At 47.5% G+C, this 27048-nt stretch overlaps 1 protein-coding gene across 9 annotated transcripts in view; it reads right to left on the bottom strand.

Annotated features, from left to right (window-relative positions):
• The window catches only part of SLC39A5 (solute carrier family 39 member 5), a 211576-nt gene that overhangs the window by 172152 nt on the left and 12376 nt on the right, over positions 1 to 27048 (bottom strand). For 5 of the 9 annotated variants that reach the window (XM_085600317.1, XM_085600320.1, XM_085600326.1 and 2 more), the window contains exon 1: positions 14387 to 14500. The exons of the other annotated variants lie outside the window; for them this stretch is intronic. In XM_085600317.1, coding sequence (XP_085456443.1) covers positions 14387 to 14399 — 13 coding nt within the window. In that variant the 5' untranslated portion in view covers positions 14400 to 14500. Of the gene's footprint in view, positions 1 to 14386; positions 14501 to 27048 lie in introns of those variants that run through there. 9 annotated transcript variants of the gene reach the window in all.

Genomic DNA, 27048 nt, shown 5'->3' with positions numbered 1-27048 from the left:
TTTGTATATGGTAGAACATTTTCTTGATCACTATTGGAATTGCTGTGGATTTAGTACCTTTTACAATGATAGGAAAACATTCATTATTCTGGTCTTAACTTGTGGAGTTGAAGGAGAATTTCAACATTTTCCAGCTTTCTGCTGTGGTGAGAAATCGAAACCCGTCTGTAGGAGAGTGGAATCTGACTAATGGTTGCCCCCAACTTCTTGCCTGGTATTTGAGTGGTTTTTGACTAGTCTGGCTGGGATCCTGCTATCCAGGACCCCAGCCTATCTGCTTTCTCCCTAAAACTGATGTGAGTACTCTAGGTACAAACCTAATTGCAGGCTGGGCATGCCCTACTAGTCCCTTGTAGATGGTGCCCTAGGTACCCAGGGCATGGGTCCCCCAGTAGGCCTACCAGGGCTGCAGCACTTATTGTGCCACCCTGGGACAGCCATACAAACTGACACCACCAGACCACTACTGTAGTCTGGGTAAGGTGGTGCTAGCACCACTTACAGGGATATAGGTACCCTATATCCCACCCCATTACAACACATGTACTCTCATAGGTCACCCCTATAGCAGGCCTTGCTAATCCTACAGGGCAGGGTGCTGAGGTATGTGTGAGGGGGGACCCCTACATGAGTAGGGCCTCTCTGCAACCTTCGTAAAATCGTTACTGGGTTGTTTGTAGTGTAGCCATACCATATACTCTGCATTATAAGTCTATCGCGATACCGCGATAACTTGAGAATGGCTACACAGAACCATATCGTGTTTGGTGTCAAACATGTAGGAATCATACCCCCAGTCCAGCCATGGGCATGAGGGTACGATTCCCCCCTGCTAGAGGGGCGATATGGGAAAAGCGGTAGAATTTAGACACCAATTTAAAAGTGCACTAGTAGTACAAAATGGCTACTGCCCGCCACCCACACGACTCTGGCTGGCTGTTGCTGGGGAAATCCCAGCCTCGCCAGCTGGACAATAGGGCTCCTGTGGCAGGGAGGTGCTAGCATCTCCCCAGACAGGATTATGTGGATTGGAACCGGGTGGGTGCACCAAATGTCCTTTCAGAGTTGCACGTAGGCAGCTGCAGAGACCTAATTCTGCATACACCGCTTGGAACCGGTTCAGGGGCATCCTGCCCCTCGCCCAGGCGGGAAACACACAAAGGGGAGAGGGTGTAGCCACCCTTTCCCGCCTCACCACTCATTGGTGGACACTACTCTGGACACTCCCCTAATCTTGGGGATAAAGGTGAATAACGTGGCCCCAGAGCCTCAGATTAATCTTGAGCTTTACAGTCTTGACCTTCGTGTTGCTGCTGCCCAGCTGACGGAAGAAATCTCCCTTGGGAGTTATCCCCCTGCTTGGCAGGCACCTGAAACACTGCAAGTGACCCAGTTGGAACTTCGCTGCTCCGACGGACTTCGACGACTTCCAGCACCCTTGAGGTGGGTTTCCAGCGCATCCCAGAGGCCAGTGAGTGTGCTCAACGAGTTTGGGCACCGTGGACTGCGTGGGTGCCGAGATCCCCAATACCCCAGGACACCGGCCACCTCTTGCATAGCACACGACCCTGACCAGTGGGGAAGTTGTGCTTTGACCCCTTATTGAGCCAACCACTCTACAGCAATTGTGTCAAAGATCAGCACCCTAGCCCCCTCCCGTGGCCCGTGGGTGCCCTTTTACACCAGCCAAATTGCCGCCTCCCGCGGTCCCTTGTCTCTCAACTTGTGGGCCCTAGCGGAGGTCTATTTCCACGATCAAGAGTTCCCCTGGTTGCTCCCGGCCTGCTTTACAGTCTCTCCAAAGGAGACCTCTCCCAGATCTCGTGGGTCTGCACTGTAGCTGATTTGGTTATTCTTCGTGGGTTGCGGTTGCCAAGGCTTAGTGGATCCAATCCGGACACTAACACCGCAGCGACCCTCATCCAACGTGGGACAGTTGCCTTCCCGAAGCTGGCCTTCCTTGAAGCCTCCCGGAGCCCGTGGCTGCAGATCCAAGCGACAGCACCTCTCACCTGAAGCACCCGACATCGAAGGGCTCCTTGCTTGAGCCTCCTGGTCACTGTGCCGTGACCCAGACTCTGTCCCCTCTGCTTTCAGGTTCTTCTCTACAATCTTCACATCTTTGATCTTCACGGCATCATCGACGCTTTTGGCTAGCAGCACTTTTGAACATTTTCCTATAGAAATTCAGCCCGCGACCCGACACCAGGATCGACCTATGCACCCGGCTTCACTGGGGCAGGTAACAGTGGTACCTCGGTACTCTCGTGGTAGTGGGCTCCTCAAAAGCTTAAGTCTAAAGTTTTAACTTTGTACTCCTGCTAGAAGTGACTTTAATCTGTATAATTTAAACCGCGACATTCTCCATAGGCTAACATTGAGATCCCGATAGCAGCTCTTTGCACTGCACGCATCTCCCGTGGGTCCCCTTCCTCATAACTGTGGGTGGATTCTGAAGGGGCAAGTGATCCTGAATGCCCTAGGCATTGCCTGTAGAATTGTCGTGGTTCTTATACCACTTTTTTGATATATGGTTTGGTCCCCCCCTGGGGCCCATTGATTTCTGTGCTATTTATTGTGTTTATAAATGCTTGTTTGAAGTGTAACTTTGCCACTAGTCACATAAAGCGACTGTGGGATTCTGTCTAGAATAAATACATATATGTTATATATATACGTGTGTGGGCTACTCTTTCATTTGGTTATTCAAGAGGTTATTATGGTAAAACAATAAGCTTAACACTCCTTCAAGACTTAGCCTGAAGGCTGCTCTCCACAGCTACCACTAGGATAGCTTTCTTAAAAGGTTGTCTTTACCTATCATCAATAAGAGTCGAATTGGACTGGTGCAAGGTGGCCACTATAACTAGTGACCAGCATATGCCAGGCCAACTTCTCACACCGTCTGGATGTCATACATATGTGGCTAAAGCAAGCCATGTTTGTCCTAGCAAAGTCAAAGGACTGTAGCATACACTGTGCATCATTTGTGGTAGTCTGCTTTGGAATAAGGTCATGTGCGTCATATACGTTAAATACACCTCAGTGTAAAACATATGGATCATAGCAGTTTGAAATATCTATTGTATATTTTTGGGAGTAGCCAGAGTTTACATTTCAATCCATGAATAGAATATTTGAGTTTCAAATACAGAGCTTACTGGGACCACTAGTGTGGTTTTGTCCCCGTCAATGGAAATCCCTTTGCCGTCAAATGGACGCTAGAGGCAGGACACGCATGTTCTGGAATATCTACAGTATCCAGCTCTTCTTCCACCATTACTCCTGGCACTGCTCACAAAGACTCAGAAGTAGTACTAATGATTTGGGCAGATCCTTGGAAACTGTTAAGTGCCTCAGTCAGACAAGAAGAATGCCATTCGTATTATTGAGGAGGATCATTAACTACCTCTGGACATCTCCAGTTTGATTTGTGTGTGCTTATTTTCAGGGGCTCTGGGGTGCTCAGTGGCCTAGCTCTACATTGGGTATCTTGTCATGTTCTTCCCAATATTACAGGAGTCGCAGTAGAACCTCTTAGCTTCAAAAAGACATGCAGTCTTTTCAAAGAAAGGGCAAACTGGCATGTGTCTCTCCCTCAGCAGAAACTATGCAAATCAGGGTGAATGTTACATAGGCCCAACTCATAATTCATCACACATCCATATCCAGTTAACTTATTCCCTACTCAAAATGCTTGGCTCCTGCTTGCTTACAATGTCCCTTGACAGAAGCATAAAGTAGTCAGTGCAACTTTTTCCTACTAAGGTGGACCTTCATATGGTCATCTTCCCTGGCAGCCAAAATAACACATGCACCAGAAAATTGGAATGGTGTCAGTGATAGTGCAGTCTAATGAACTCTGTTGTCTTACTTTTACTGTAACGTGAAACTGCAAACCCTGCGTGGACATCCTGTGTGAATGTCAAATGGATGTATGTGCAGCAAGTGTACGTGTCACATGTATGCTAGTAGGACTCTGTGTTGTGTGAGAGTATTGGGCCAGTGGGATAACCTTTGGAGGTCCCTGGTTTAGCATGGCACGGTATGGAGGAAGACAACAGCTTCCCCCCCACTAGACAATGGAAGCGTATTGCCTGCATTCCTGCGGCTGGAGACCCAGACACCAAAGTGAGGAGGATAGAAAAAGGAGAAATTTCAAGAGGTCCTCATTAGCAAAAGAATGCTGAATAGGTCCGGAGTACTGCCATTTGGTTGGGATAGTGGGCAGGATTGAAGTTTCTGTTGTTCAATCTGAGGAGGTTTCTAGGCAGGAAGTGCCCTCTTGTGTGTCTCAGATTACTGCTTCAGGAAGGCTGATGACAGCCAAGTGTAGAGAAATAATACTTCATTAATTCCATGTTTTAGGTACTACAGCTTGGAACTAGCCCGGTTGCTACTCGTTGTGCAAACCATCACTTTACACCAAGGCTTTGTCTACAAAGCACCCTAGATAAGGACATTTGAAAGAGACAACAAAAAACGGTTATGAAGCCTTAGATGGTGGATGCCCATTCCTGGTCTGGTAATCATGTATAAAAGTAGGACCAAATCACCCCACTTTGTTCCATCCCAAGTTCTTCTTGACCAAGGATGTGAGTGTGCCGCAGAGACATCGAGGAGCTGCTGGGTTGGCGTCTCCCTGACAGCCAGTCTTCCAGGGGTAAAGGTCCATTACCTGAAGAAAACACTATCTGCCGGCAGAGCAAAGGTATACATAAAGAGCCAAGAAGTCGGATTTAAACTGGCCCAGATATCACTTAGCCCGTGGATCTGAACTAGGTTAACTAGTGCTTGGAATACTCGGGGCTTTCTGCCTTTGTATCTCCATTTGCTGTCAATTTTCCAGTCGGAGGGCAAATGTATATTGAGGTCGCCACATAGGATGATAGGAGTGGGCCAGTGGGCCAGCTCCCCTGAGACCATGTTAATAATCCCTGGGTCATCTACATTGCTACCATACAGTGAGCAGAGGGTAAAAGGTGGGTTAGAGGGAAGGTGGCATTCAGTTATTACCCATCGGCCCAGTGGATCTTATTTAACCCGGGGATTACTAAGAGAAAATCTTCTATCTGCCATAATTCCTACCCCTTTTGTCTTGGCGCCCTGTGTGGTAGCCCCCACGACTTTGAACCCTAGTGTATCTAATAGATGTTTCTGTGAACCCTCTATGTGAGTGTCCTGGAGGCAGATTATATTGCCCCCTAGAGAGCGTAGACCTTGAGCAACATTTTGCCTTTTAGAGGTGTCATTCAAACCGCAAATATTGGCAGAGACAAGCCTAAGTGAATCTATCTTAGCCATCTAGATGTTGAGAGGAAACGTTTCACCTCGCCCAATATCTTAACAAGTGAGTACGGACATATGTACGTGACAAAGAGTGCCCTTAATTCTCCTGTGCCATTTCTAGTGCCCGTCCCATCCCCCCCTCCCAGCCCCCCCCCTTCTTCTGAGCAATCAGGAATAACCCGAGTGATGATAGTCAGTCATGAGCCCCGGCTGTCAACCACGCCTAAAAAGAACCAAATTAAGCTTTCATTTGGCTAGTAGCCCCCTTGTTTAAAAAAACGGAAGAAACAATCAAGAAAACAAAGGGCTGCCCACTATATCAATTTTAAGATTCACATAAAGCTGCCGTAGTGCGACCATTGTCACGGCCCTTGGAGGCTTGCAAATTTATAGAAACTGTAGAACGAGAATAAGAGCAGAGAGAAAATAGCAGGGGCAAAAGAATGAGCTTTTCATCTAAGACTCTTCCTGGATTTCAGCTCGTTCAAGTATTCACCAGCTTTTACTTCAGATAGGAAGACTTTGGTGCCCCCGTTAAAGATTACTTTGAGTTTAGCAGGGTTCATTAAGTATACTTCGGCCCCCAGCTGCTATCTCCGCTCTAATGTCTGATGGCAAAAGTCAGGTTTAGCGAAAAATATTATACCATTGGCTCCTTTCTTGGAGTTAGGGCGAACCCGATCGTAGATTAACTATCTAAGAAGAAAGTTGCCAAAGTAAACCAGGAATACCCTTGGCTGTCCCCCAGTGGTGTTGCCGCGATCATGTTACCATCTCTGGTTAAAGGGAAAGCGGTGTGCCCTCTGCACCTCGCGATCCCAGTCCCAGCCCTGTTGGTCAGGAAAGGAGTCCTGCAAAAGTTTCACAATGAAGCGTCTGGGGTCGTCCCCTTCCTTCCCCTCCGGAATACCAAGCAGGCGGAGATTGTTCCTGCGCTGGCGGTTTTCCTGGTCCTCCATCTTAGACATTAGGTCTACCAGGCAGGCAGTATTGGACTCGCTCTGTTGCTTGACTGCCACGGATTCGGTTTCCAAATGCTCGGTACGCGCTTCCACCATGGAGACACGGTCGCTAATGTCGGTGCAGGTTTTATTCAGCCTTCTTATGCCTCCCTGAAGTTTCTTTGCAGCACTTTTGGCTGCGCGATTGTCGGCCTGGACCTCCTCCTGAAACTCTTTGATGGAAGCTAGGATAGAGGCAAGGGAAGGCTCAGCTAGGTCTGCAGGCGGGTTTTTTGTAGACCCCCACTGTGTTATGCTGGGATCATCCTCGTCCAGAGCATAAGACATTTGAGAGTCTGAGTAGTCCCATTTCAACTGGCTGCGCCGCTTGCTTTTACTTCTGGGTTTCTTTGGTCGCTGGACCGTGCCAGTGTCCTGATTTGAGGCCGCACTGTCTCCTTCACTTGTGTTGGACCCTCCCTCACCCGAAGAGGTAGGTGTGCTATCGGAGACTGAATAGAAATGCTCAGGCCCTGCTTCTGGTGTCCAAGGAGCTTGTGCGCCAGGGGGAGCCTCTAGGCGCTGGATAAAGTTGGCTGTACCCGATGTCTGCATTTATGGTGCTGTGAGAGGGATGCCAAGGCTCACAACATTGGAGCCATTGCCAAGTTCCTGCGCTACAAAGGGCAGAGTTGATAAAGTTTGTTGCATGGTTGCCCCTTTTGGGGGATTAATAGGAGGTACACAGAGAGAGATACCCAAGTTCGTATCAGGATCTGATAGCCCTACAGAGGTGCCATTGGTGCTAGTGGCAGCGTCAGTGCGTGGCATTTCCCTGGGTCCAGTTTCTGCCAGGACAGTCTCTTGGTTAGCCGCTAAGCAAGCCTCTTGCTGCGGACCGGGTGCAGATACTGGTGCAGTCAGCATGGTTAGTGGGGCCGTGGCAACACTCTCAGTGGGGAGCGCAAGGGTCTTGGAAATAGCGCCTGAGGATCTGGCTCCCATAAACATTTTTGCTAGGGGGGGGGGCTGCATAGCTGTTGAATCTTTCGTGTCTTTTATGTCTTTAAGCGGCCCACCCCTCCATGCTCTACCCAACAGTTTTTTGCTGCCACTAACCTCTTGCCTGGGTTTAACAGTCCCTTCTGTAGATGCAGCGTCCCTGGGTTCTCTGGGCTCGAGGATGGCTGCGGTCTTCGTTTTGCCACCTTTCCTGGCCCCCCGGGCACTCATGTCGAGGCTGCAGAACTTGCTGATTGATGGAGCCAAAGGTGCTGTGAGCGACGAGGTCCAGATCAAGGCCGCGATAAAGCACCGATCTGGCAGGGGCAGGGGATCCGATGGGTGGATGGAAATACAAAAAGTGGCCTTGATTCTTGCCTCACAGGTAGTGCCACATCCGTGTAGTAATTGCAGAGATTCGTGACCTCCCAGTGGCAGCCTCAGCGTTCTCTGCGTTCTCAGAGCCGGCATCGCATCGCAGGACGCAGGGCGGCTAGCCGATCATTCACGTGTCTGGCGTGAGCAGCCGAGCAGCGCGAGCACTCACGCTGACTTCATCTTCCTACGCAACCTGGCTACACCTTTTTCTCGGCCCCACACAACACTCGTTAGATTAGATTACTTTTTTGTTTCATCTTCACTTCTTAGTAATTGTACCATAGACACTGCACCTCGCTTTATGTCAGATCATAACCCTCTTATAGTAAACATCAAGGGATTAGGGAATTGGAAGGAGGCACCTAGATGGAGTTTCGAGAAAGCCCTTTTACAAAACGCAGGCTATCGGGCACATATGCAAGGCTGGATCCAGGAATTCCTGGAAATAAACATCGGAACTGCCTCAACGATGACTGTCTGGGACACAATAAAGGCGGGGGTCAGGGGCGAAACTTTGAGGTTCTCAGTAAGGAACAACAGGAAGGAGAAGTTGCTAATTAGTGATCTGCAGGAGAAACTAAGGAGAGCAGAAACAAACCTGGTCTTATTGGTTAAGTCAGGACAGGATACTGAAAATGCCCAAAAAGAGGTAGTCCTTGCTAAAGCAGAAATACTGCAGCTAATTGGGCAACTCTGCGGGGAAAAAAATTACGAGTGCAGTGATTGCATTGGGCATCATCTAGCCGTCAAAACCAGGCAACAGTCCACAAGTAGTGAAATACATGCAACTAAATTAATAACTACAGGGAATGAGACTAATGATCCTAATGCAATACAGAAAAGATTTCAGGAATTTTACACAGAGTTATACACTGAGGAGAACCGCAGTGCGGCTGGCCCACTCGAAAGCGAGATAGCTAGCTACCTAAGCGAGATAGATCTTAGACAGCTTAACTCTGATAACAGCGAGCTGCTAGAACTCATTCCAACTTGGGATGAAATCATGGAAGCTCTATCCAGCCTACCAGATGGGAAAGCAGCAGGAATGGATGGTATTCCTGTAGAGTTCTATAAGATCTTTGCCCCTCAAATTAAATCAATCCTCACAGACGTGGTAACATCTATCTTTAATGGGGCTTCCCCCCCTGCTTTCTGGTCCAATGCTAGAATTTCTATATTCCCCAAAAAGGGTAAGTCCCCACTAGAGATGAGCTAATACAGACCCATCACCCTTATCAACTGCGACTCCAAAGTCTTCTCTAAAATACTGGCATCCAGAATATCCTCTGTGATCGAGTCCTTAGTTTCAGAATGGCAACATGGTTTTATTCCTAAAAAAGGCACCAAGGAACACGTCAGGCGGGCCATTACCCTGTTTGACGCAGTGCAGGTAGCAGGATACCCGATGTCATTAACATTATTAGATGCTGAAAAAGCATTTGACCGGGTCTCCTGGCGGTTCTTGTGGGCTGTCATGGGCAGGATGGGTTTTGGGACTGGATTCACGCAGGCGGTACAGGCTCTATATTTAAAACCGACGGCCTGTGTCTCCATTAATGGGCGACTTACTGACCAATTTAACATTTCCCGGGGCACTAGACAGGGCTGTCCTTGCTCCCCTCTGTTATTTGCCCTTTACCTAGACCCATTCATTAAACAAATTGAAAGGAATCACGCCATCTTAGCAATTAGCACCCAGGGCATTAACACTAAAATCATGGCTTATGCGGACGACCTGGCCATAACTTCCCCTGATCCCGAGAACGCCATGACAGCATTGGAGCTAGAGGCACAAAAATTTGGGAAAATCTCGGTCTACGCCTTGACCAAAAATAAAACCCAAATAATCATAAAGAGGGAAATCACCTGGATTGATGCCAGGGTAGTGCCAAAAGCTAAATTTCTGGGGGTTTTCATGTCTGCCAATATTGACGAAATCGTAACAGATAACTTAGCTCCTCTCGCTGCAGAAACCAAGAAGGCCCTTAAACAAATTGATAACCTACACCTGACCCGCGTTGGTAGATGAAACGTAATTAAAATGACATACTTTCCTAAACTTCTTTACTTCTTTCGCACTGTACCCCTGGAATTCAGCACAGCTAATTTGCAGAAATTCCAGCAAATATTCATGCAGTTTTTTTGGGCCTACTCACAACCAAGGAGGGCTCTAAGGCAACTATCTCTTCCTAGAGAGCGGGGTGGGTGGGCCTTCCCTAACATTATGCTTTACTACTGGGCCGCAGTTATGCAATACAGCTCTGAGCTGGTGAGGGAACCCCCCCCTCTCACCTACATCTGGCCTCTCCTCGCCTTTCCAACTTCTACTGGGTGAAGAGCACTGGGGCTGCCTTCTCCGAGAGACCTCGTTTGGATACTACAAACGTGTGAGATTCAAGACCTTAATGAACTCATATATGGTCTTCCGTAATATCCGCAGGATATTCGGGTTGGGAAGATTTAACTATTACTCTCCCATCATGACAAATTGCAATCTTCCCGCTATTTTTGGCAGGTCCTACTTTTCAGATTGGCACAGGGCAGGCATTACGAAACTGGGTGATCTCATTACTAGCGAGGGAGTCAAATCATTCGTAAACCTGCAATTTAAATACAGTCTGAAAAACCAAGACGTTTTCAAGTATCTATCCATATTTAATTTTCTTTCCAGAAAGGTTGGGGGCAATGCAGGGTTCACGGAAGTGGAACTTCTCAACAAACTACGTGACACCACGGCCCCTCGGATAGGTCTTTTGTATAACATACTAAATAGACAAACCCCAGATGACTTACAAAAGATAGCCGATAAATGGCACACCAAACTTGAATCTTCACACAGCACATTTTTCAACTCCTTAGCATTGTCTCAAAATATCTTGCTGTCAGCCAAACTACAGGCACAACATTTTAAAACCATCTTTTTTCTGTACATTACCCCCAATAAAATTGCAAAGTGGGGAGTTGGCAAAGGGACACTATGCCCCCGGTGTTCTGAGTTTGGTGTCGACTCAATTCACATATTTGCAACCTGTCCTAAACTCGCCTCAATCCTCCTTAAGGTACAGGAATTTCTAGGGGAAGTCACCACCCAGACTATTGTGCTAACCCCCACAGTCATCCTGTTGGGGACTCAGTCCGAAACCATCAGGATCAAAAGTGGGGGCTTAATATTCATTGCAATGGCAGTCTGGAGGTTCTGTGTTGCTTCCGCATGGCTGGATGCTGATCCCCCACCATTCTCTCAGTGGCTGGCCAGACTAGTTGCTACTTACCATCTAGAAAAAGCAGTCTACGCCAGGAAAGGGCGCAAAAGTCGGAACAAGGGCCTGGACGTTTGGGGAAAGCTAACATCTTGGCTAGAGAAGCCGGGCTAACCCGGCCTGTGTTCTCTCCCTTGCCTGTTTTATTTTTCTTACGTTGTTCTATTCTTTTCTCTTTTTTCTTTTTTTTTGACGCCTGGATTATTTCTTAGTATCCTCTCCTTTATTATTATACTTTCTTTTCTCTTCTGATTCTTATAGCGCCATTTACTTATGTTTACCCTTCTTTCTGTGCCACTGATTCCGTAGTTTTACAGAGTGGGGGGTGGGGGGAGGGGTGTGCGGCTTGAATGTCATACCTCTGTACTATTTTCTTTTTTTTTTGACTTTGCAAAATAAAAAAATTTAAAAAATAAATTTCAAAAAAAAAGAGCAAAGAAGTCGGTCTGCCTGCTGAGAGAGGGATGGAGGGTACCTGGTCCCAGGGGAGAAGAGACGGTCTAGGAGGAGAAGCTCTGTTCTGTCATGAAAAGCACTCAGAGAAAGCACACAGCACAATAGAACAAGCCAGGAGTGACCCGTGACATGCGATGGTCCCCTCCCTGATCTTTCGCTGCAGTTCATGAGTGAGCGGTCACAAGAATGAACCAGATCTCTATTACAGCGTCATAGCACAGGCTTGAGAGACTGGTGCTGCTGCTGTTAACAAGGAGAGAAAAAGCTTCGTAGCCACTGAAGCAGAGAGCCATAGTCAGCCAGGAGGCCCCAACACCACCACCGCGATGGACCTGACCTGGATGCCTCAGCTGCCAGTACACAGAGTCTGTCTGCAGCTGCCACCGCCAAACAAGGGTACTGATACAAAGTATCCTGTGACCTCTGTCTGGAACAACGCTGCCTCTGTGGTCCCTGCAAAAGAAGAGTCATCACCATGATTACTGGGGTGCAACCTGCACCCGCTGCACAGCCGGGGCTGCCACAAACGGCGAACACAAACCGTGGGGTTTAGCATGCATCTCAGGATGAGAGACTCTGCAGCACCCACTTGAGACTGTTTGCTAAGACTAATGAAATATACATTGAACCAATATCTGAGCCATCTACCCGAGCATAATCACGGTCTGCGGTTGAGTTTTCCGCTCTTGCCTCCACTCCACGCTATCTCCATGAAAAGCCTGAAGGTGATCACACTCACTTCCCCGAGTCAAGCGTGGAAAGGTTTGTACTTGGCACAGTTGGCAGAGCCATAATAGAACGGACCGCCTATCATCTGAGGCAAACTAACTCAACCACCATAGTTGTGGCCCGGTAGAAACTGCCTGCTCAGTGTTCCCCTCCCCGAACGGGGTCTGGCTCATACACTCCGGCCGGTCTTGTATGTAGCATGCACATTTATCATACGAATGCCCTCTCACACTGGACAGTGTAGTAATCAACAAAGGTGCTGCCTGGTAGCAGTTATGAGGAAAACTCCTGGAAAAAAGAATACACACAGCATTTTGTAAGACATACTCGACTTAGCTTCAAGATGGCGGAGCCAGGTGTGTTGTGAGGGGATCTTTACCCAGCTACCAACACTCCTCCACTTGAGGGCTAGCACCTCTGCTACTGATACCTTGGCAGAGGCGGGAAAGAGGACGAATACAGTTTACAAAGTGTTCAGCCACAACCACTCAACCCTCTAATTTGTGAGCCTGTCTTTGTCACAGGCTCCCTGCAGGCAACTTGACTCACAGACACCAATCCACATTACCCGTGTGAGTCCCTGTCCCCAGGCACCCAGCCCTCCTACACATGTCTCCTGTTCTGTCCCCAGGACGGTTAGCTGAACAGCCCACCCTATCTCCAGTCACCCAGATCTTTAACACTACAGCTCATCTTGTTCCTATTTATGTTATGTGTGTACTTGTTGAGAAACTCGTAGTCGTACTGCTCCCCTTCCACGTTAAGTAGTCAGGACTTGAGATCAAGTTTACGCTCAGTAAGTGAGGTTTTGTATACCATAAATATAGTTCTTCCCATTTCCTGAGGCACCCAAGCATACCAGTGAACAGGTAGCACTCTACACTATGGGCGAGTGCGTGGTTGGAATGAGTGTTCAATCGCACGGTTTCCTATGTGGGAATTTGTTTGGTGTTCTCTGCGAGGGAACAGGTAATTCTATTATCTTGGTTTGGGACACAGCACATAGGTAAGTTATGGTAAGACGAATGAGAGGTAGATTGCAAATACATCAAATGCTTGCTATGAAGGATTGAGTAAGTCTCCAGAGAATCCACCCAGGAGTGAGCCTGGGGCATACACTGGATGTAGGCAGTCAGACCTATTATCCGTGCATCCCATCTTCTCCCAGACAACCAATGCCTTCACTTATTAAGCTCCTCCTGTCCACACACCTGTTGCCTCTGCAGTTATGCAGACCCATTACCTGTGCAGCTCTCCCTGTCCCAGACACCAAGGCTCCTTACCCGAGCACCTCACCCTTCCTCAGACCCTTTTACCCGGGCTGGTCAGCCAAAATTAAATAGGGCAAACTTATAATTTTCTTCTTATTTGGGTTGTGTGCCCTTTCAGTACAACCTTTATTAACAAGCAAAAATGATCTAACAATGGAGATTTAGACAAGGAAATGAGGAAAACGAGCTGTCAAAGGACATGTAAGGTTTCATTAAACAAATAGTTCTTTAGTCTTTTTATTACGAACACAGCCAAGGGTAATATACTTAAGGGATTAATCCCAAGATGAATGTGGATGTGTAAATCTCTGCTGCTGTGTTCCTTAGTTTTCTTTTTCATTTTGTCTTTTTTCAGCCACCAAATCTACACGTTGCGAGATATTACTTCTTTAATAAATATACTAAAGATGATTTATTTGAAGGTGCTTCTGACCTTGGTCTCTGTGGGGGGAGGGGGGGATTGAAATGTATTGTACTAAAATGTCAAATGTCAATAAAAACTATTAAAATAAAAAAAGAGAAATAAAAAAATTGTTATAAATAACATTGTTAGTAGACTAAAAGGCATAAATGTGTTGCAGTGAGGTAGAAGAGTAAAAAGTTGGGTGTGCTCGTGCAAAAGTAAAGGCTCTAAAACAGATGGTCTTATTGTCACTCCATTTTATCCTCATGGATCCATGGCTCCCTCGTGTCTTCCTCCTCTAAAGCTCCATCACAGATAAAACAGAGCCCGCCTGCACATCAGCAACAAACATAAGCAACACCAAAGCCTGAAGTCTTGCTGTCCTCACTCTAAGCATGGGAGCCTCCTCCAATTTAAAGGGTTCCAACAACAGAACAGCGTTTATAGTGCAGAAGGCCTACATTCAAAATAAAAACGATGACATATGTTTCAGCCAAGGGATGTAGTCCTGCTCCCAGGCCTTCTTCAGGGTATCAAATATTGCTAACAGTATAACATGTATAGTCAACTGGAAATAACATTTAGTTAATGGAGCTACTTGCCCATTTCATGACTAGGTGAACAGCCTGAGGAACAACAGATCGGGCAATAGTTCACCTGTGCAGCTCATTCTCTCTCCAGACACCCAGAGCCGTTGCTGATAACCTAGCCTCCAGACTTCTAGGCCCGGAGCTGCTTGCTTTGTCCCCAAACACCCAGGGCTCTGCAGCGGATTCTGTCAAGTGTTCTAATGCCTTCGACCAAGTCTGTGCTATATACAATCCCATACGTAAATAAATAAAGGCTGTAACCTACGTCAGATGCCTGGCACCAAGACGCCCCGAGCGGTTCCAGCCGCCCTGTCCTCAGCAGTCCTTGGGCTCTGCACAGGACTCCCAGGGTGTGCATTGGTTAATATTTCACCTGAAGCGCCTAATCACCCAGGCTGGATAACGGTTTTGACAAATTCCCACTGAACTGTGTTTGTTTATGAACATGTGCCAGTCTGGCATGTGTCATTAATAGCTCTCCCTTCCCTCTTGATAGTTATTGATTCCCCAACTACAAAATGCTGTTATGCACTTTGAATTTGTCTCTTTTTTTAATTATTTTTTTCTTAGATATGCATGCAGAAATCCTAATTTCTCTTAATCACCCCTTGACTGCGGCGGTCGAACCGTTCACGTCAACCACACTACCTACCTCTGCAGTGCACCTGACCGGAGCGGTTCATCAAGTGTTGGATGGAGGGTCGGATTGGGAAGTCGGGCATTGGGGATGGGTCAGTGCTTCAGGGTCATCTGCGAGCCGGTTTTATAGGGGCTCTGTACACCAGCCCACAGAGACAATGTCTTTCCCAGGCCCCGCCAGACCACTGTGAAGTGACACCAGTATCACGGGCGCTCCCCTGCCATGCTGTTAAACTGAGACTTAGGGCCAGGTGATGTTCTGGCCCTTAAGGCCTGCTCACCTCCGCCCCCTGCCTCATGTGGGTCGGCCTGGCCCAGAAGCAGGGTTGTTCCCCTGATGAGCCACTCTCGCCCAAGCCCCTCTGGAGTAGCAGCAGCAGCTCTGTGCTTTTCTGGACCCCCATCTCTGCCAGGTCATACCCTGAGGCTGTAATGGGGTGGAGAGGGGTGAGTAAAAGAAGTAGCCTCCTTATGGGCCAGGTGTTGTCACCTCGGCCCCAGTGCTTTTTAGGCCTTGATCGAGGGGTGAGGGAGTGTTTGCATAGGCCTCGCTGTGAATTCATCTTTCCCAGAGTAAAAAAAAATGGGGTGCAGCGTTATGGTCAAAGTAGCATTATGGTCTCAGAGCTGCTGATGTTGGAACAGGGGAACGTACCTTCGAGTTCTCGCGTCAGCTCAACATCCAGCGATTCTGGCCAAATCACTTCATATCCTTACCTAAAATAAAAATTAATTTGATCTTATGCAATGTAGCTGGTGCTCATGGTAAAAGCTCCAATGACTTTGAACCGAGTTCACGCTAAATAAAACTACCCCAAAAATATTAACCATTCAGGAATGTGGGCCACTTTTTTGGAGAGTGCCCGGGGCCAATTAGGATCCCTGGGCGACCCTGCTCAGGATACCTCCACACCCCTTAAATATTTATGGGGGGCAATGCAGAATCTCTCCTGCATCAGCGTTCCCCCATCAATTATGTCAGAGCGAGTGAGTACTCCCTCCCTCCCCTCGTTGCCAATGATGGGAGAGGCATTGCTTGAAAGGAAAGAGTCTCTCCTTCCTAGCAATCCAACAAATGCTTCTCCAACATGATTCGTGGCTGCAATTCACAAGCAGAAATCGTCACAAGGCCACCAGGCAGTCTTTTTTGTTTGTGGATAGGGATCGACCCCCACCTGAACATGGTTTGAACCCCCAGGAGGAGTGGTCGTTTTGGAGAAGTTTTCCTTGCCTGCAGACTGGGGGGTTGGGGAAGGTAGAGTGACTGGGGTTCCGATCAGGACTCTTGTTGCCCCCCCCTTGCCAGTGAATGGAACATTAGACAGCCATTTTGTTTTTGGTCATGCTTGCCCAAGGTCTTTCTGCTACCCCTGTGAGGTAATTCCAACAGAAAAGACACCATTGGAAAGGGGGGTGTCTCCCCTTTACAGTGGTGCCCATCTTCCACGGATAACTGCACTGGGATCGTAACAGGGACCGTCATCCCCTAGCAGGAATCCCAATAGGACACGTTTTTTACGTTTTTTTTTTTTTTTTGCAGCGGGCTCAACCACTGGGTCAGCTTACTTCAGCCATTGGTTTGCTAATATGCCATTTACATTTTGCTTCCTCCGACCACAGCATACAGCATAGGGTGGATGGGTCAGCTCACTTCAGCCATTGGCCAGTAACTGTGTAATTAGGTCTAGCCTTACACACAGCGGAGCTGTGTACTTATCAAAGACACTGTGAGCCATACAGGAGCTACATTAGCCTGCCCATTGCTTACCATTGGTTGGCTTTCTTGTAACTCATTAGCCAGCTCCTTATTTGTGTCCCAGTTTGTCACTCTTGTGTTTGTTCCTCACATGGAGCATAGCCTCTTTACCATCTCGTTTGATTGGCTGGCTCCTATGCTTTCACAGCTTGCTTTTCAAGCACAACTTTTTTTCCTTTAGGGTTAAGCACTCAATGACAGTGCATGTGTTTTCCAGCTGTCTCCCTCGAGTACTTTTCTCCCCCTGCACTCTGTGTTGCTCACTATTAGCTGTGTGTTGCCCCCGCCCTCTCTCTGCTGCCCTCATCCTAAAGTATTTCCCACATTCTGTTCCTGCCCCTATGCTTCTCCTCCAACCGAGCTAAGTTGCTCATGTTTTGCTTCTCCTCTTGTTGATTTCCCCACCCCTCCCCTCCTTCTATCTTGCCTATTTCTCCTCCCCACCCTTTAATTTGCTTCCGCTCCTATGCCCTCCTCTCTTACCCATTGCTTCTCCACTCCACCCTCCGTGTTGCTCCCGAAGGGCTCCCCCTCCCTCAAAAAATGCTGACATCTTGTAGGTACGCTCGTGCATGGTATAAAATGACGCAACTGGTCAGTCTATTTTTTTTAAACATTTTTTTACTTTGTGTTCTTTAGCCATGTTGCACAGCATCGGTATGCTTTGCAGTTTCGCTAAAAACCATTGTCAACATCAATAGGCCCTAAAGACAAGACTCATTGGCTTTGCCAATGCTTGTTCACATTGTGCTTCTGCCCACCAGAGCGTGGGACGACGGGTCAGCCCACTTCAGCCATTGGTCGGGTATTGTGGCATTCACATTTTGCTTACTCTCACTACTGCATAATGCATTGGGTCAACCCACGTCAGCCATGGCTAGCTACTCCGAGTGAGGGCCTTCTGCCCTTTCACATCCTCACGCAAGTAATGCCTTTCTGTGCCAGCAACTACAATGGCAAGATGCACTTTCTCATACAAGAAAAACTGTTGCAAAGTAAAGTATTATTTTTATTCTTTGAATTTCTTTGGTGAAATCAAAGGCTTAGTGCTTCTTTTTGAGACAATTGTTCTCTTTTATTAATTTTGTTATGCGCTCTCACTTGCACAGCATTGTGATGCATTCTCATTTTTAGCTCATAGCACACACACAGCATTCTCAATGCATTAACATTTCTACAATTACCTCTGCATTCTGCCTTACACACAGTATTTGAGAAAGAAGGTTTTAGACAGTTATCAGAGATGGTGTCTCGTTGGACGATTGCTGCCCAGGGCCGAACTCAAATAATGAAGCAGAGTTCTGAGGCATGCTCCGATCCTGACAACATCAGCAAGAGAGGGTCATGGATCCTCATTTGGAAGGGATTTTCAGTTTGTGGGGTTCCCCAGTTGAGGAGCCGTATTCCAGCCCCTCCTTCCAGAAGTACATTCGACATCTCCCTTCATTCCCGCTCATCCTCTAGCATTTCTCATCAGCTCGCGCCATTTTTATTCGTATTTCTTCAACCAGAAGCCGCTCTCTGGCATGTTTATACTGCATTTCTATGGAGGGGAGTGGGGCATTTCATTGTATTGCTTGTATCATTCTTCATTTTGCTAACAACTACACCGATGAACTTAACTTGTAGCGAATGTTACTCTTTTTCCGTTTGGGATGTAAGCCTAATATACAATGCCGGAGAGAGCATTCAGTTGGAATTGCCCGCATCGCAGTCATGGCAGCTTTCACCGGCCATAATAGCCATCGATCATGATCACAGGTCACAACCATATCTGCTGAGTATGACAACAGCATAATACACGCATTTGAAAATCGAAATTACCAGTTCGACATATTGAAATGGAAAAACGTGGATTAAGTTAATAAAAAGAATGCTTAAAATGAACAAATTATGGTTAAAGGATGATTTTTCATCTAATATGAAGGTGCCGCATCCTGGGACTGGTGCAAAGCTATGCACCAGCATCATGTGGATATGGCAACATCTGGACATTCTCCCTTTTGTGTTGGATCGATCTTGCTAACATTGTGGGGATATGGTAAGCTTAACGCAGTATTTTGAACTGCATTAAGCGAAACCTAGCATTGCTCGATGTCTCTTTATGATACACCAGCGCCCTACCCTATTCAGAGTGGGTAAGCAGTTTATCAGTGTCGTGCTCCCAGTGTCAGCGTACCTTCAGGGGTTCATGTACCCCGCCCCGCAGCAATGCCTTGTAGATTACAGATACATGTCTGCCCCCATCCTGCAAAGCCCCACAATAGCATCAAGTATGTGCGATTCTGGAGGGCGCCCTGGGAAGCGGCTCCATCATTTTGTACTGCCACAGTCATTTTGGTGAATGTTAACAATTGACCGTGGCCAATGATCCATTTATTTCTAGCCTCCTTGAATGCTAAAAATGTCTTGCCTTCATCTAGGTCACCCAGCTCTCGGCACCCCCCTCCGTCCACCCGCTGTTTCCGCAGTACGACTCACTTGGCAGTCCCCAAATAAAGTTCAACCATAAATTCCTGTATTTACTGCATATGCTGGATGTAAATCAAATACTGCAATTATTTGGCTTATTGACCATTTCCATCTTTGTCTGGAAAGCATCTTTCTCAAGGAAATCGCGCACAAAATGAATTTGCGTGCGAACAGTTTCCGAGAGAGAATGGTGGCCCTCTAGCAGCTCATTTTAGGGAACAGCTGAGGACTCCCAGTTCACTTGAGGAGATGAGAAATATCCAGCCCTTAGACTCCTCATGGGAATAGTGCACAAACCAACCATATACCCATACTGGTCGATTCATACGGTTAGGGCAACACCAGCTGTAGGAAGGTAGGATCTAACTGCATGGTTACTCCCACTTTTTGCCTGGTGTTTTGCTGGTTTTTGACTATCTGACTGGGATCCTGCTAATCAGGACCCCAGTCTATCTGCTTTCTCCCTAAAATGTAATGACATGTACTTAGGTACACTCCAGATTGGATACTGGGGTACCCTTGTCAGTCCCTAGTATATGGTACACATGTACCCAGGGCATAGACCCCAGAGGCCTCCCATGGGCTGAAGCATGTATTATGCCACCCATGACAGGCCATGCAATATGGAACTACAGGTCTGCCATTAGTGCCTGTGTAAACTGGTGCATGCACCACTTACGATGGATATAGGTTTAATATATATCTAGAGGTCACTGGACCTAAAACCTATAAGTCACCCCTATAGCAGGCCTTAACTATCCTGAAGGCAGGGTGCTGGGTTTTACGCGAGTGGGTGCCCCTGCATGAGCAGAGCCCCTCTGCAGCCTTCGGAGACCATTCTCCTGGGTGGTCTATGACACAGCCAGACATATAGGTAGAGGTGCATTATAGCCTCGCTGTAAATACTAACTCCAAAACGGCTGAAACAAAACAGGTCATATTTGGTATCAAACACCTTGGAATCATACCTCCACACCAGTAACTGGTGTGGGAGGTATGATTCCACCCCTCAGAAGCAAACATCTTGGGTCCCTGGTCTTCCTGGTACCAGCCTTCTCGACCCAGAAAGCCCAAAATGGATGCTGCCGACCAGAGACACATTTCTGCCCACCTGCTGCTCAAGCTCGAGCAGAGGAAGGCAGCACAATAGGCTTCCTGTTACAGGTAAGCGTGATCGCCTCCCAGGCAGGATTTAGTGTACTGGAGCTGGGTGGGTGCACTGCCAAAGTACCTGAAAGTCTGCACGAGGGGCACAGTTGGTGTCCCTGTGCATAGTCCAGCTCAAACCAGTTCCGGGAGCTGTTGGCCCTTGCTCTGGTGCGAAACTGGACAAAGGATGTGGGTGTAACCACCCCCCTGTCCTGACCCTCCCCTGAATCTGTCCAACCCTCTCCTGTGGGTACAAAAAGACTTACCTGGCTTTAGGACTCGAGATTCGACGTAGACAAGATTCTGAACAAGAAACCACTGACCTTCGACCGTTTGGACACTCTGGACTTCGCTGGACTACGACTGGGCCTAACTTAGTCTCCCTCTCCGTCCAAAGCATCATCTGCCCCCACGCACCATACAGGCCCTGTGGAGCATCAAGGACAAACGAAGTATCTCCCTTGGAGTGAAGGAGTCCCTCCCTTGCATTTGCAGGCACCAAAATGCAACTGACTGGTCTGCTGATCCTGAGCTCCTGCGGACTCCGGAGGCTCCAGCAACACAGAAGGTGGGTTCCTATGTTTCTTGAGGTTGAGCTGCCCTCTCACCAAGTTTGAGGCCAGTCCCCCTTGTGGGAACCGCATAACCCGAACCCCTGTGCACCGTGTACTTTTGCAATTGCATATGCTTGTTGGCGTTCCTCAACTTTGTGCATTGGGCCATTGATAGCCCCAATCTCTGTGCACATTTTGTACCAAGGACTTTGGCGTCCTTGCATTCTGTGCCCTGCAAGCGGTTTGGTGAAACTGCTAGAGGTCCCCTCGCGACTCCTGTGCCTTCAGCCTGTTTGCCCATTTGAGGGACAATCCTGATTTTCTTGGGCTCCCCTGGTTGCTCCAGGCCTGCCATGACGCGCCTTGCTGTGGTGAGTCCTCTGGTCCTTGCTGGGCCAGACCGTAACCTTCCTTGACCTTCTTTGTGGGTTGCCGTTGCCAAAGCTTGTTGGTGCTCCCACCGGACATCGACCCCTCAGCACTCGACATCCTTTGTGGGACAGCTCGTATCCGGCTCCTGGTTGTCCTGGACATTTCCTGGTCCCTACAGCTGTAGAGTCAGGGTTTCCTTCTTCGCCCCTGAAGGGCCTGACATCGGTGGGCATTCGTCTACCGAGCCCCTGGGGACTCTTGAGTGACCCAGACTCTGTCCCCTCTGCTTTCAGGTTCCTTCCATCAAGAATCCACCTGCAGATTCCACCAGACACTTTTCTTCTTTCCAGCAGTGGCATTTCCTTGAAGACTTCCATTGAGAACGATGGCGGTTTCCGACACCACTTCAGACCTATGCACCAGGCTTCCCTGGGATAGGTAACTCTGGTGCTTCAGTATTCACGGGTGGGTGGCACTCCAACCTTCTACGTTCCAAAGGGTTTTCACGTAATCCACTGGGAAGGGTTCTTTAACTTTAAAATTGCAACCGCGACTCTCCAATTTAATTGTACGTAGCACGCGGTCGTGTTCTCACACTGCACCCATCCTCCGTGGGGTCCCTACTTACTCACTTGGGGTGGTTCCTTGGGGTCCCAGCAATTCTTCACATTCTAGACATTGTCTTGACCAGAGTCGTGGTTCTTATACCGGTATTTTAGTGAATGGTTTGGTCTCCCCTGGGAGCCCACTGTGCATTAGTGCTACATATGATTGTTTCTGTGCTACAGTATTGTGTGCTTATCTGCGTGTAGCAGATACTGTGAGGTATTTAAGGTGTTATAATAATAAATATATATTCTATTAACTACTGTGTGGTTCTCCTTTCAAATAACCAATACAATAAGATGGCATTCGGGTAAAACAAGCTGCTTAACACTCCTTCAAGACTTAGCCTGAAGGCTGCTCTCCACAACTACCACTTGGATAGCTTTCTAAGGTTATCTTTGGCCTCTTAAATCACCTTAAGGGTTGTTTGGACTGGTGCAAGGTGCCCACTTTAATTAGTGGATATCACATACCAGGCCAACTTCTCACACCAGCTTCACATCATCATAGCCAGAGTCAGATTGTTGATTCTACAGTGTATACTGCATTTCATTGAAAATTCATGACAGGCTGTTCAAAATTCAGCCTGTCAAAACATTTGTCCGACAAGTTTCTAAAGATCCGATAGAGACATCTAGCCACAGATTCCTTACCATACAATTCACCCCAGGCGCCAGACTGGATCTGGAATTTTTTTCCAGCAGAACCTATGGACGTCGGTGAAGGACGTTGTGCCACTCTGTAGCGATGTCGTCCACTGGATGTGACGTCGACGGAGTCCATATCAGCCCTTCCCCAACTCGCTGACGTCAGTTTCTTCTTTTCCACACTACAACTCTGATCCGGAGAAGCGGTTCCCAACTTTTTTTCATCTGTAATAGTGTGTCTTTTTTCTGGGCCTTCTGGTTTTAAACCTTGTGAGCCAGATGACGGGCATGGACCCTCATTCTGTGTGCATGTGGTGCATGGGCGAGCACCACAACTCCAAGGAGTGCGATGCCTGTCAACAACTGAAGCCAAAGGTATTTCGGGAGCGATGGATGAAGCTCATGATGGCACAGTTGTTGACATTAGGCCTGGGCGGTGAACTTCGCTCCGTTCGTGGAGTTTGCAGAGTGCAGAAGACTCCGCTTCGCGATGTGCAGCGGAGTTTTTTTCCCACACTCGCGATCGGTAAGATCGTGATCGCCAATTTCGCGATCTGCTGCTCGTGGAACTTCGCAGAGTTTTTTTGTAACTTTGCGGAGTTCCGCGTAGCAAAACTCCGCGAACTACGCCCAGGTCTAGTTGACATCCTTTGAATCTTGCTGAACTTCGTCTCCTTCCCGATCAACAATCCTATCGCGGAGCCGTTCCTGTAGACGTCACTTGCTGTCCAGCCGTAAATCGCGTCTCAAACACTTAAAGTCATTGCATCTCCCGGCTTCGTTGTCTCACTATGTGGTTTCCCATGGCTCCTCACACCCGCAAGCTGAAGATCCCCTGCAAGAGTCTTTACTGTACCTCCATGCCTTTCTTGGAGCCAGAGCGACTTTAACCCAAATAAGAGATTATTATTGTGCTCTCCACACCATCTTTGGGTCTTCGCCATCCCTTGGAGCGCCTTTGGGCCCTAAGGAGATGACCAGTGCTCTGACTGCGCCAACGCCAGCGGGTTTGTCCTCAGTGCCAGTTAGGCCCTTTTACACATTGACGCCGGTGCACAGCCCTTCCGGGTTCACACCTGTGTCACCGATCGACTCAGACTCTGCTTCGAGGCTCACTTCTGTGGCACCAATCGACTTACTCGGCGCCGATGCACGACCCTTCAGGGCTCGCTCCTAAGACATTGGCCTCCCCTCATTCTGTCCACTGTGCAGTTGGTGCCATCAGAGGCCCTTCCACTGTATTCTCCGGATGTGGGTTTGATGCAGGATTGGCATTGATCGATGTCGAGTGCAGAGCCAATGCATCAGGGTTCGGTGGCACAGTTTTTGTAAGAAAAAGAGGAAGGGGTTGAGCTTGTGCAGCCAGTGCCTGAGGATCCTCCTATTGTGAATAGTTGGATTGCTGATTTGGGTGAAGCAAGCAGGTTAGAGTCTTACCCTGCTTCTGGCCTTCTTTCTCCTCCTCGCCTGGCCACGGAACAAATGTCTATAATGGACATGTTGGAAAGGATGGCTGTAGTTTTAGATTTGTCTCTTCCTTCGGTGGCAAAGTCTACAGACCCCCTCATTGGAGTTCCTCACCCGAGCCAATCAGCTAGTATTTCCCTTTTGTGAGGAGCTGCATGATAATTTGTTAGGGGCCTGGCCTAAGCCAGATACTGGTGCTGCTGTGGATCGTTTTATTGCCCACAAGCACCGCCCTAAATTGTCTCCTCCGCCACCCAACACACCGCAGATTCGTGGTGCAGATTGCTACGACTTCTCATGATTTGAATTTTCAGCCTCGTACTCCACTTGACAGATATTCCCAGAGACAGGACTCTTGTGGAAAGCCTATTTTCTCTTCCACCAGAGCAGCTTTACGTTCAATTAACGCATCTTGCGTTCTTAGATGTTTTTCTCATGCCTTATGGGATAGTTGGCATGGCTATTGCCATCACTTGCGGATGCTAAATCGGGACAATATGGCCCACTTGACTTTGGATGGGCAGCAGACAGCTAAATTAAATCATTCTGTGTGGGATGGACACCACCGATTCAGTCGGCCGTTCCATGGCTTCTTCTGTGGTGTTGCGCTGGCGGGCTCGGCTTCGCACCACTGGATTTTCGGAGGCAGTCGACTTAAGTTGACATACCTTATGATGGCCTACATTTATTTGGTACCCATGCGGATGCTGCTTTGCGCCATTTTTGAGACAGTCGCGGTAGTGGAGACACTTAGCCCAGTTTCCCTTCTCTCAACTTTCATGGTTATTCTACACGGAGTTGTTCATGTTCAGCTTGTTATTCTGCATTGTGTCACTGACTCATATCGGTGTTCCGTTATGCTTTTTGAAGGGCCCCCGTTTTGGTCGGTACCATATAGCACTTTAGCCGGAGGTCTTAATCTTCTTTGTACTGACACATTAAACAACAGGTTGCCTTTATTTGTGAGCTTATGTGGGGGTATGACCTATTGAATAGGTTTTTCTGTTATTTCTGCTGAAGGGCTCCTTGCGCAAGAAATCATTTTTAGATGGTATTTATTTCTCGAACAACATTGTTTACCTGTGTTGCCTGCTCTTAAGGGCACTTGCGGTATGCATATTGCCATTCTTTTAACTAATTTGCTATCCTTTATGGGATTCTGTTGCTTGTTTTCCCCTTGGGGAAGGTTGTGTGTAGTTTGTTTAGATGCCACTACCGGTGCAGCCTTGGTATCTCCTGATTTTCTCAGAGAGCACCCTTTATGTTTAAGGATTTTCCTGTGGAGCAGTGGAATGTCTGGTAGGAATTCTAATCTGAAATCCACATTCTGGGCCTTACCAGTGATTTCCGCTGGGACATCTTTTTCTCTTGTGTTCCCATTTTCTATCGCCAACCTTTCTTCAGCAGGTTATGAAGTGTTATTTCCTCACTTCTGTTTTTGTCCTGCTGACCTCCTTTATTCGTGGTCTATTCCATAGTCTTTATCTGTGTGGCCGTGCATGAGAGCTTTCGATTATCTATTTCTTTTTATGACCAGCCTCGTTTTCTTGTTCTGACTCAGTCAGGTCCTGAGTACAACTGTTGCAGATATGCGATGTAGTTTTCCTTGCTGCCTATATTTTGCATGGCATCAAGGCGTTTACATTTCTATTCTCTCGCCATGCACCTTCTGTAGGTTAATGGCTTCATCCATCTGCATATGAATTTTTACTACTGGTTGCTAACCAATGGTACTGTCTTTGGGCTTCCTTTCCTGTAGGTTGGTTGTTTTTTCACAGATGGTTCTGTCCAGTTGTGCTATAAAGTGTCATATAGCCTTGTCTTCAGGAATCTGTTACTGCCACCGGTGTCACTTTTGGAGTTCCTTTCTTCATTAGGGGAATATTTCCCCACTTTGTGATCAATTCTTTGGATAACCTGCGTTTGGCATATTATGCACAGGACTCAGCCCTGGCACTTGTTTTTCCTTTCATCGGGCTTTCAAGTGTTTGCCCTTCTCTTTCCTTCAATTTGATGATTCCTGCTTTTGTGGAACTTCTGTTTCTCCAATGAATATATCTTGTTTTTATTTCACTTGCCTCTCCGTTGAATTGGCTTTTTCATTGTTGGTTCAAAATGTTGGACCTTATCCTTTATACAGCTTCTTTTCCCTATAGGGCTGCGTTTTTTTACTTTTTCCATCGGCTTCTGCTTTGTCTGATAGCCTTCATCGTTCTGAAAGTCTTGGCCTTCCAACAGTTGGCCCTTACTCACCTTGGCCTATTTTAGGACAGTTCATCCTTTTATTCTTTATCACAAGGTGACCTTTCCTGTTGATTGCATTCAGGATGTGGTTCTTACCAGCCTTTTTCAAGCTTCAAATTGGCTAGCATAATTTCTTTATGCTTCGCCAGTTTTTTCTTTTGTTGAGAGGTGCGATTCGCCTCTCTCTCTTGCGTTCCTTCTATTATTTAGCACAATGTTGCTGATGGCTCAGCCACATACATCTTATGTTCATGAATGTCAGTGTGGTGTTGCTTTCGTTCTTTCATCAATATATTTTTTATATATCACTGTATTATCTAGAATATGTGAGACCTACCTAGTGTCCTATGAAATCAATGACCTTCACGATTCTTACTCTACTAGGTCCAACTCCAACTTGATCCCACAGAGACAAATACAAACCATCCATTCCAACCCGTACAGAGAACCCCTTCACAATCTTAGTCATTAATAAATACAACCTCACCAGAGTGAACGTCATCCAGACTCCCTCCCACACTAATCCACCACGACTTAAATGTGTACTACTCAATTGCAGGTCAGCCAGTAAACACGCCTCCGACATCTTCGACCTCATCCAACACATGGATTTAGACATTATTATCCTCACTGAAACTTGGCTAAATCCCGCCTCCTCTCCTATCTTAGACCTCCTAGTACCTCCTACTCATGACATAATTAGGCTAGACAGAGCTCAGAAGCTGGGGGGTGGCCTAGCCTGTATTCATAGGAACACACTCTCGATTTCTCACTTGGAGTCCCCTTCGCCCTCCTCCTGTGAATACCTTTGTCTCAGCATCTC

The sequence above is a fragment of the Triturus cristatus genome, chromosome 4_2, assembly GCF_964204655.1.
Source record: "Triturus cristatus chromosome 4_2, aTriCri1.1, whole genome shotgun sequence".
NCBI lineage: Eukaryota > Metazoa > Chordata > Amphibia > Caudata > Salamandridae > Triturus > Triturus cristatus.
Note: the sequence above shows the minus strand (reverse complement) of the source record. Positions and strands in the feature narration are given on the sequence as shown.